The following is an 11846-nucleotide window of genomic DNA, read 5'->3' as shown; positions in this document are numbered from 1 at the left end:
AGCTTCTGGGATCAATGGGGAGGACTGTCTGTGGCTGTTTTCAAACAGCATGTTAGACTTCTGCTACAATGGCGGTTGAGGCCATTGGTGCAAATTAGTTATTGATTTCTCAATTACAACGGCAATGGTTTTTATGCACTGATAAGGCTTTAGCTGCTCTGGTAAACGGCAGCCGAAACAAAACGCTGTCTTGTCACAACCTGCTATGGTCGTGTTAAACACAAGCAAGACATTGTTTTCCACGCTCGTCTGCTTACCTTTAACAAATACAAAATGGGGAATATTGCATTTTCGCCTATGCAAGACTTATCATAGTGCATCGGTGTTCAATATTTATTTATGTATGAGTGTGTATGTGTACCCTGCTCTTCCCTTGTTTGTTTACTGACATCATTATGCTTAAACCTATAACATATTACATTATTTTATGCATCTGACCCTCAGGTCCCCATCGTATTCTCCCTCCATTTGTCTCAATCTCGCCGTTTAGATCTCCTATACCACGATAATAATATAAAAAAAACAGCAATAACAGTTACAATAACCCCCCCATCCCCCCGCCGCCCACACCCAGGCCCCTGAAGCGTTGGCATTTTGCTTCTCTTCATTATCTCTAGATGACTGCCTTTTATAATCCATTCCTCTGCGCTAGCGTGCTGATGCAAAACTTCCTTAGCGACCCGTGCAAGGTTGTGAGGAAGCCATATAAAATGGAGGAGGAAGTAGAGGAGCCTCTGGGGGACAGAACAAACACAATCATAAAAAAACAAAGCAACAAACAGAGTAATCTCATCGGAGCAAACAGAGATGCTCCCACGAATTTAGTGCGGGGGGGGAATCGTGGCCGGCATGTCGACTGAACGGAATCGGTTTCACCTGACGGTGGGAAAAAAAACACACACACACACACACACACACACACACACACACACACACACGCACACACACCGGCGCACTCGCTCTAAAGCCGAGCCGCACAGGAGGTGTGTGTGTTGTTGTTGTTTGGGTTTGTTTACCCGGACCTTCGGCATCTTGCTGGCAGGAGAAACATCAACGCGTCGGGACTGACAAGCCAGCCACCCCCCCCCCCCCGAGGCCCCCCCATCCCCCCGCCCGCCCCGCAACCTGGGATGTGCTTCTGTTCTGTAAACAAGGGCGGAGGTCCTCACCATTACATGTTGCCGGCTCTCCAGCATCTCCAGGGAGCGCATGATACTGCTCTCCAGCCTTTACCCAGTGAGAGGGAGCGGTTTTAGATACAGCACACAAACAAGTGTGTGTGTGTGTGTTTGTACGTGTGTGTGTTTCTGTGTTTCTGTGTGTGCGGGCCTCTGTGTGTGTGTGTGTGTGTGTGTGTGTGTGTGTGTGTGTGTGTGTGTGTGTGTGTGTGTGTGTGTGTGTGTGTGTGTGTGTGTGTGTGTGTGCGTGCCTCTGTGTGTGTTTGTCTGTGTACAAACCGCATGCACCCACTCAGTTGGAATGAGTCATTAAGATATGTAAATCACAGCTTATGATAAACTCAGAGGGTGACACTGTGGGGGGAGAGGGGGAGAGAGAGAGAGAGAGAGAGAGAGAGAGAGAGAGAGAGAGAGAGAGAGAGAGAGAGAGAGAGAGAGAGAGAGAGAGAGAGAGAGAGAGAGAGAGAGAGAGAGAGAGAGAGAGAGAGAGAGGGAAGGGGGAGGAGTGAACTGAAGTGAATTTAAGAGGATTGAGATACACAAACAGCGGCGTGTGAGCGAGGTGGGTCGCGATGAATGTAAGGGAAAAGCAGAAGAGTTGGGGGCGCTAGTGGGTGGGACGGCGGAAATGTCGGAAATGTCTCCTTCAATCGAAGAGGCGAAGAGGGTGAAGCACTGCTATGGTCGGTGACGGAGTGCAGTGGTTCACATGACGGAGGGGTGGAGGTCATCTGGCGTGAACTTGTTCTTCACACCTGCGTCCCACCGCAGGGCGTCCCCGTGGCTTCGGTCGGGGGATGCGTGTTGCAGGTCAATCTAAAGCTGCTGTATGTAGCCTTCAGCATCGTCAGCCTCTTGGGGACCGAGGGTTGGTACAGAGGGCACGCAGACGTACACACAATCATGCATTCCTCCAACACACATAGACACTGAACACGCATCCCATCAAATGACCTTCATTCTGAGCCTCGTAATTAAAAATGCATGCTAACTAATGCATTGGGGGATGGGCGGCATCATCGCAATTTGTTCATAGCATTGATGCAGGCATAACATTGATACATTCCGACGTGCTGGGAAGTCAATATCTTGTTTATGTGCTTGTAAGCCAGCCCATACCAGCCTCAGTAGTATAGTCGGAAGCAGCCAATGTGCACGTGATACCTTCAGGCACAAAACATTTTGTTATTTTGTAATAATGATAATAATAATAATGTATTGTGAGTCCTCCGAGATGTCACTATTGCTTACGCTCAGCCCGCCCAAACCCAACATGGACCATGACTGGCACACATCATTAAACTCACACACACATACACACACATATACACACACAGGAACATGCACACACAGATGTTTAATTCCTGAAGTCCTCAGGGGGTGTTGCTGTATGGAGGTGTTTTAATTGTGTTCATTTCAAGGCTGGCTTGTGTAAACATTAATTTAGGATATTGCTATTATTTTCTTTTCGTGTCTTATGCTGAAGCATATTATACGGTCCAGCTCAACTATAGATTATTAAGAACCCATTCATTATCTTCATTATGATAAGTTTTAACACATTATAACAACCTGTCACTACCATGTTTTGATCTCCAGAAGAAGTAGTCGATATCATAACACAACTCAACTTTTTCTTGTTGTTATACTTGTTCAAATACTTTGAAGGGTTTCTGAATTGTTCTCAAAGTGTGAAATTAGAATCGATTCCTGAAGAAGTTCTTCAGATTTGTTTTTCTAGCTTGAGTGAAATAAATGTGTCCTCAACTTAGTACATTCTCCGAGAGTTAGGAGAGGACTGATGTTTGTATTATCGTGTCTGGGAGAAAGTTCTCAACGTCGGCTCCATTTTGCTTGTCATCACAAAGATATCTTCCACTCCGCAGCACAACAGACATTTGTGCGGTCCATGCTTTGATCTCCACACACACACACACACACTCTCTCTCCTACCTCGCCCCCCCCCCTGCAGCCCGTGGACTACGAGATGAATCGGGCCTTCATGCTGACGGTGGTGGTCTCCAACCAGGCCCACCTGGCCAGCGGCATCCAGTCCTCCCTGCAGTCCACCGCCGGGGTCACCATCTCCGTCCAGGACATCAACGAGCCCCCCTACTTCCCCACCAACCCCAAGAGCATCCGCTTCGAGGAGGGGGTCCCGGCCGGCACCAGCCTCACCACCTTCTCCGCCACCGACCCGGACCGCCTGCAGATGCAGCAGATCATCAGGTACCCGGGGGTCTCCCAGGCTCTACGCGTGGAGCTATCGGTCTGCAGCCCACCGATGAGCAGGGGACCTTGATCTCCCCCCCGTTGCGTACTTCCTTCTTGTGTATAATACCGCAGCACATTCTGCCGCGTTAATTCATCGACAAACCCGCGGCACCTGGAAGTATTGATGTTCTGACGTCAACGGCCGGGGGCCCCAGAACTTAATTAACCAGTTGGAACCTTGAGTTCCCACTCCTCTCCTCGTATTTTAATAACCCCACTCGCAAGCCTGTACCCGTATCTGTCTGCATGTGCGTCGGCTGGAGATGCCCCTGACCCCCCCCCCCCCCCCCCCCCTCTCGTTGGATGTATTCCACGGTTGTAGTGACGCGGGGTCAGAGGTCAGGGGATGTGTCCATATCTTGGCACAGCCCGTCCCGCACTGGGCTTGTAGTACCAGGTTTATGAGCCAGTGCAGGACTCTTGACTGAGGGGTTAAGAGGGTTAATAGGGAGTGATACCCTCCGGGATAATCAGAGGTGTGTGTGTGCGTGTGTGTATTCTATAGGTAGCCTGGGAATGTGCGCAAACATACACACATACACATACATGCACACACACACACACGGCCACACACACACACACACACACACACACACACACACACACACACACACACACACACACACACACACACACACACACACACACACACACACACACACACACACTTATATGGAGTGAAGGAGAGAATGAGGAAAAAAATAATAACAGCTGGCCGTCGACCCCAAAGTGCTGAGGCAGCGTTCATTTCACCTGCAGGGTTCTCTCTCTCTCGCTCTCTCTCTCTCTCTCTCTCTCTCTCTCTCTCGCTCTCTCGCTCTCGCTCTCGCTCTCTCTCTCTCTCTCTCTCTCTCTCTCTCTCTCTCTCTCTCTCTCTCTCTTCTCTCTCTCTCTCTCTCTCTCTCTCCGTGTGTGCTAAAGCCTCTGTGGACGTGCAGCAGAAGCCACCCTTTTAGTGTCCAGCTGGCCCTGGCTCCATCCTGCTGACAGCCTGACCCTCCTTGCGACTGCATTACGCCGCGCTCAAACGCCGCCGCAAATCCGTTTACAGTTTTTTCCTATCGTTTTCGGTCATGTACCCATACTATGGTCACTTTTCCCTATCACTTAACACAGTAGGCTTTAGAGACACACACCTCTGCATATCTGTTAACCTTTGGTGCAAAATGCACTACAACAACCACACCACAAACAATGCTGCCATAACTTAACACATGTTTCCTCTCAGAACACTATGACCTAAAAAACACTAACATCTTGAAGCATTGCCAATTGCATATATAAAATGTTGCTGTGTCCTCCAGTTTGGCATAGATTTCCTGTAGTGTTGCATTGAAAAAAAGAGAAAAAACACAGACAAACACTTCTTTGGACTACAGTAATAAAGTTTGTAATATTACAGTATGACAATCCAAGCCAAGTATCTGCTGACAGTGTTCATATGTCGGTTTACCTCCCACAAAATATGTCACAATTGAGTGTGGTAAATGTACTGTAATTGTAAATACAGTAAATACTGTAAGTGTTTTATGAGAAACTGAGAATAACAATTTTCAGTTTTTGTAATGCAAATTACATACAGTAAGTACGTAATATATGATCCAGAAACAAATCACAAACATCAGTCAGAATGCTGTAAATACTGTATAGTACCTGTTAGTTTGTGTGAAAACCCTCACGATTGATGCCACCGTTGATCTTGGCAAGTTTGGCTGAACCCTCAGACCAGCTTCCCTCATGGACAGACCATGATTGATTACATGGTCGATGACAGTTGCTCTGATTTCATCAGATACAACTGTCCTTGCTGCTGCTGCTCCTCTCCCTCTCCTCTCTTCCTCTACCTCTCCCTCTTCCTCTACCTCTACCTCTACCTCTTCCTCTTCCTCCTACTCCACCTTCACCTCCACCTCCACCTCCACCTCTTCCTCTTCCTCTTCCTCTGCCTCTGCCTCTTGCTCTTGCTGCATCCATTTTCCTATACCAACTACGTAAAGAAGTCCAAAGCAAATGCCAAAGAAGGCCCTTTTTCAACGAGGCACAAATTACATGTAAAACACCTGAGTAGGTCTTTAGCTGAGTAGGTCTTTAGCTGAAATGACCACCAGGTGTTTTGCATTGCAAAACTTATCCTCTGTGTTTTGTACAGATCATTGTATGTAGTGTTGCTTTTACGTAAAATTCCATGCCAATTCACCAAGAACTATGCTGCACAGGGGGGAAAAAATCTAAATTACTGTAAAATAAAATAAATAAACTATAAACTAAATATTTTTTCTTATTCAAACATGTAACTTCATTTGTCTGTCCAAATGCAGCATCTTTCCATCTACAGTGATCTAAATTACTGATAAGTTAGGTTTTGAACAGAAAGTTCACTGTTTTGAACAGAGTATCTAAACATTGGTAAAATATGCTGTAGTTCCACAGCGTTTTGCCGGTAGTGAACATTGACTGGGGCAGGTATCCATGAAATTTGGAAGAAGGCGTCATTGCCAGCATTTGTATCTTAGCATAGGGGCAAGTAACCACAGTTTGGTTCACATGGTCTACTGGTATGCTCACTGTGTGAAGTGTTTAGGGAATGTGAACATGGTTTAGGTAAATTGCCTAAAACGATAGGAAAAAACTGTAATCAATCACCCGACGGAAACACTACCCCCAAGAATACCGCGGCTCGCGTGCAGCGCTGCTGCCGCCGCATGCTAGGCCGTGCTAAGTCCTGCCTTCATCACTCACACAGTGGGGGGTGGGGGGGTCGTGGGGATACTAAAGTGTAGCGGAGAACCAGTCATACATTAAAGTTACAGAGTGGAGTGACAAGTGAGACGAGGCCTGGTCTGGGACTGGAAGATGTGTGGGTGGGTATGGATGACTTTAACACTGCCTAATTTCAAGACCCATATCTAAACAGCACTTTACTCCAGGGAAAAGATCTAAACAAATTTCCCAGCTAATTTCACAGCAAATTAGACTAAATTGGGGGTGCATTATAATTGAAGAAGATGCCAAAGTCACCAGCTGGTGGCTATCTCTCTCTCTTTTTTTTCTCTCTCTCTCTCTTGATCTCTCCCTCTCTATCTCTCCCTCTCTTCCCTCTATCTGTCTCTCTCTGTCTCTCCTTCTCTCTCCTATTCTGTCTGTCTGTCTGTCTGTCTGTCTGTCTGTCTGTCTGTCTGTCTGTCTGTCTGTCTGTCTGTCTGTCTGTCTGTCTGTCTGTCTGTCTGTCGGTCTCTCTCTCTCCCTCTCTCCCTCTCTCTCTCTCTCTCTCCCTCTCTCCCTCTCTCCCGCTCTCTCTCTCTCTCTCTCTCTCTCTCTCTCCCTCTCTCTCTCTCTCTCTCTCTCTCTCTCTCTCTCTCTCTCTCTCTCTCTCTCTCTCTCTCTCTCTCTCTCTCTCTCTCTCTCTCTCTCTCCTTGCTCTTTCCCTATTCCTCATTTCGCGTAGTTTCGTTTTTTCACTTCATGTCCATTACCATATCTTATAGAAAAGCAAATTCCTTCCAAAGACACACAATATGGTCATGGCTATACACGTTCAAACGCAATCTGCATCCAATGTTGCACTTGTTTCATGCCTAAAAATATGTTAATGTCTTTGAAAAGAAGATCATCTCTTGCCGCCTTTATTGTGCACAAGGTTTTCCCTGTAGTTAGACGTGAGACTGGAGCTTGTTACCGCAGTTACCTTAAGGCCACCTGGCCATCAGAGTCTGCCCTTCGGCTGGAACAAGTGTCTGTGGAAGCGGAGAAGAGGTCTCTTCCTGATCAGTCTGGCCATGGCTGAGCAGAGAATCAACCTCAATGTAAACTACTGCATCGCTTCTTCCACGACCTTCCACTGAAACTAGCCCTGATTGGTCCGCAGTCCTTCAGCTCGATGTTCAGCGAGAACCTGAATATCGTTCCTGTTTGGAATCCTCTATGTCTATGATTATACAGTGTATATTTTTCTAGATGATTGTTGCACAGGTCAGGGGCTTTCAGTATGTAGCCCTGACCAATAAGGTGACATCTTGTTGGGTGCTTTATGCCTTGGAAACTATATTGACTATAGATAGGTTGGAGATGAGTTTGTGTCTAGTGTGCTACAGTGAAGCCCAGTGATAGCAGTGAGGCCGACCTTGCGTTTGGCCTTGTGGGGGTGGAGTGAATTCTATAGGCCATCCCCTGTGGCAGGTCTAATAAGGACTAATGAGATTGAGCGTGCTACTAATAAAGACTAAGAAGATAAAGATCAACCATCAGTAAAGGTTTGTTGATTCAGAGAAGGTGGTTTTCACAACTTTGGCCCGCTTGCCCTAATGCAGTAGACCCAGCCTTTGAATGCACTTTCCTGTGAAGCAATGTGTTGACAATGCCCAGCAAAAAGCCTTGACATGCTTATGTATAGCCCAGGTCAAGCCTTTGACAGGTCTATGAAGGCCAGGTACAAAAGAGTTTTATTCTCGCAAAACTGTAAATCGTTGGACTACTCTAGCCTGGCACCGCCCACCTACCTACTTCCGCTCAATTTTCATTTCTCATTCTGCTTCATATGCATGGGTTCCTTGGAAGGCAGATTAGGTCCAATCAGCGAACAGAGGGACCGGCTGAGAACGATGACGTTAAAGTCAGCTCTCGTTGACGGACATCTTCACGCATGGTGTTTGGTTTGTTTACAGCATGCGCGCAACTTGATTCCCGGCGATTGGTTATGGCAGATCCAGAGTGGCACTGGGCAGATCCAATCGTTTTAAACTTCAACAGACACCCGCCTTCAAGTGAGTTAACGTTTGTCAATTGAGTTGGTCCAGACTCTCTGTACAAATGAAAAGTACGAGAGTCTGGTAGGACCAGGCTAGGACTACTCTTGGTTGTGTGGAGAATCACGCCTGGACACACATATTGCATTAGACAAGTCTGTAAAAACTGAGTTACCCTAGTGAGATTAGCACTGACTGCTTATGGAGCAGATGAGCCAAACATCTGTCCAAAAGTTCCCTAAGTATCTACAACTTTTTTGATACATGTATTTGCTAAGAGCATCGGGCCCAAAAAGCAGGGCAGATTTGTACTTTTGACTGAGTGTGTCTGGGTTAATTTACGATCCCATTCGGAGCTTCTGACAAAGGGCTGTTCGTCTTCTTAAATGGATGGTGAGGACAAGTGAGGAGGAGAGAGGCGGCCGGGGAGAGATTTAGAGAGAGTTGTAAAAGTCAAACGAGAGAGGGAAAAAATGAAGCCAGTTGATGGTGGTGACACGGTGGTGCTGGTGATGGTGGCGGTGGTGGTGCTGGTGCTGGGCTTTTAGGAGTGGCTGTGGTTGTAGCTCATCTGTAGTATCGGGTTTGGACTTGACAGGTGCTCATTGTGAGCTAGTGGGTGTGGAGGAGATGGCGGGGGGGGGGGAGGGGGGGTTTGACTGACAGCGTTGTGGGGGCACGTGTGTATCGGAGGTGTAACATGCAGCTCTTCAGTTCGGGGGGGGGCGCTTTCGGAGGAGTGATGTTGTTTGCGCTGTACCTGCTGGCAAACGCCGACCAGCGGAGGAAGGGGACGGGGAGCGGGGGAGGGGCGTGGGAGGTTCTGGCATAAATGATTACCCGGAGCGCCTTGGCCGCACTCCAGACATACATATCTCATCGTCAGGGTCACGGCTTTGAAAAGGACTGGTCACCACCCGCACACCAGTTTGTTCACCGATATCACCAATCTGGTGAGGAGGATAACCGCGGATCTACCACCAATTCTGTCTGTCTGTCCCGCACCTCAGCCTCCTACACAGACCGACAGGCCTGTTCGTCTGTTAGTCTGTGTGGGAGGACCAGGTGCTGAAAGCCACCGGGAGGAAACACCCACACACACACACACACACACACACACACACACACACACACACACACACACACACACACACACACACACACACACACACACACACACACACACACACACACACACACACACACACACACATATAGATGCACACACAAACAAGATAAATGTGCAACATATCAACTGGATTGTTCTTGTTTAAAAAATAAAAAAATAAAAAACTCTGGGGGTAATCAAACAACTACTGTTTATTTTTCCGAACAAAACGGAAAAAAAATGGAAATGGCATGACATTTCATTATAAAGTATGCCGTAACAGCTGCCAATTGCCCACAGCCATGTTGTTGGCAGTTGGAATCTTTGAAACAAAACCACTACGTGTGCTCTCCCTACTCCATGGCATCCTTCCATCATCCATCGCCGCAGTAATCCTGGCGTTTAATGCCATCAAAGAATATATCCTCCAGCAAAATATTTTTGGGTAAAGTACAAAAATCGTGTTTGGAAAAAAATACAAACAAACAAGATTGAGATCTTCATTCGCTTATCAATGTGTGTAGGCTCAAATGGGTGTACGCACCTATGTGTATACGACCAAAAGTGTATATGCCAAATCCAAATGTGTATACATAAAAATGTGTATACGGAAAGATAAGGGGGGGGGATTGTGTCATCAATGTACTGAGAACGGGCTGGGGGTGAGGGTGATAACACCCTTAATGACAGGCTGTATCACATCTGCATTGAGGCCTGCTCAGTGGACTTAATTAAAGTGGGCCGGCGGAGCAGAGCCTTCCTTTTCGCCTTTTCTGATAAGACGGCTTTCAGCCACTTAATGTGTTCTCATCATACAGAGGACTCTGAGAGCTGAATGGGTCCAGGCACCAGAGAAAGGTGTGGAGATCCTCTTTTTCATTTACAAGTCTCCTCCCTCCGCCCCAGCTTCCTTCGTTTTTAATTTACAAATTTCTCTCCCTCACACTCACACGCTCACACATGCTCACAGTCACACTCACGCGCACACACACATTCTCACACACAAACACTCAAACGCACACACACACATACACACACACACACACTTGCATGGCACACACAGTTTCCTGCACTCTGAACAATTTATTCTCTTGGACTCTCATGTCTGCTGTCCCCAAGCACAGAATATTCCGCCCTCTGCTGGTAGGAAAGAGCTTAGCAGTCAATTTCCTCAGCACGCAGCACAAGAGGTATGGAGAGATCATGCTATGGCAACGTTAGCATCCAGTGGAAAGAGCTGAATTACATTCACGTGTATTATGGATCAACATTACAGGTGCTGTAGGTAAGCTGGAGAGTCAAATATCCCCTCCCTTATAAAAATGGGTAAGAAGGATTCCCTGAACCAATCAGGAAACGGATGCCCTGATTGGTCAGAAATGACCTGGAAGCCGTCTAAAATGTAAACGTCTCTTACTGAGTCAGGCAAAGTCCCCTAACAACAGATATTCTCAAGGCACATTACACTCAAGTAAAGCTGACGGATGGCTATAGTATTTCTTACGCAATACACTCAATAAAAGCTCTAAAATCGTACCCACAGCACCTGGAGAGACATGAATGAAAACATCCAATAACAAGTGTCCCCTGTTACTCTTTCGTTTTACTACCCTCTCGGTCTCTCTGTTGGTTGGTCTCTCTCTCTCTCTCTCTCTCTCTCTCTCTCTCTCTCTCTCTCTCTCTCTCTCTCTCTCTCTCTCTCTCTCTCTCTCTCTCTCTCTCCCTTTATCATTTCTTTAACTCACCTCCCCACTGTGGTGGATTGCGTGTGTGTGTGTGTGTGTGTGTGTGTGTGTGTGTGTGTGTGTGTGTGTGTGTGTGTGTGTGTGTGTGTGTGTGTGTGTGTGTGTGTGTGTGTGTGTGTGTGTGTGTGTTTCTGTCTGTCTGTCTGTCTGTCTGTCTGTCTGTCTGTCTGTCTGTCTGTCTGTCTGTCTGTCTGTCTGTCTGTCTGTCTGTCTGTCTGTCTGTCTGTCTGTCTGTCTCCAATTTGATCCTAAGCTTTTTAGTGAGTTGTTTCACATGTGGTTTAAAATCAAGCTTCTCATCTACCCAAATGCCTAGGTACTTGTAGCTGGTGACCCTTTCTAGAGTGGTACCATTTGTAGAGCAGAGTTTTAAGCTGTTAAAATCAGTGCTTCTAGCTTTAGTAAAAAGGATCCATTTGGTTTTTGCACAGTTAAGAACAAGTTTCAGGTCACTTAACTGCTTCTCTAGTATGTGGAAGGAGAGCTGCAATGAATCTATGGCAGAGTCAATGTTTGAGGCACTGCAGTATAGAACTGTGTCATCCGCATAAAGATGGAGCGAGTGTGGAGGCAATTTCATTGATATAAATAATAAAAAGTAAAGGCCCAAGGACAGAGCCTTGGGGTACCCCCTTGTCAATATCTAAAAAAGGCGATATTATTTTGCCCACCTTTACACATTGGGAGCGACCAGTCAGATAACTTTTAAACCACTGAAGGCTCATATGGTCAAAGCCCATAAGTGACAATTTGTTTAAAAGCAGGTGGTGGTCCACAGTGTCAAAGGCCTTTGAGAGGT

The 11846-nt window shown here is 46.8% G+C and overlaps 1 protein-coding gene across 1 annotated transcript in view; it reads left to right on the top strand.

Annotated features, from left to right (window-relative positions):
- LOC130379812 (cadherin-4-like) overlaps window positions 1-11846 on the top strand; it is a 162613-nt gene that overhangs the window by 134630 nt on the left and 16137 nt on the right. Inside the window, exon 7 of the mRNA XM_056586911.1 lies at window positions 3151-3407. Within this exon, the coding sequence (XP_056442886.1) occupies window positions 3151-3407 (257 nt within the window). The remainder of the gene's footprint in view (window positions 1-3150; window positions 3408-11846) is intronic.

Source organism: Gadus chalcogrammus, chromosome 1 (assembly GCF_026213295.1).
Source record: "Gadus chalcogrammus isolate NIFS_2021 chromosome 1, NIFS_Gcha_1.0, whole genome shotgun sequence".
Classification (NCBI taxonomy): Eukaryota; Metazoa; Chordata; class Actinopteri; order Gadiformes; family Gadidae; genus Gadus; species Gadus chalcogrammus.
The sequence above is the reverse complement of the archived record's forward strand: the minus strand, read 5'-3'. Positions and strand labels throughout refer to the sequence as shown.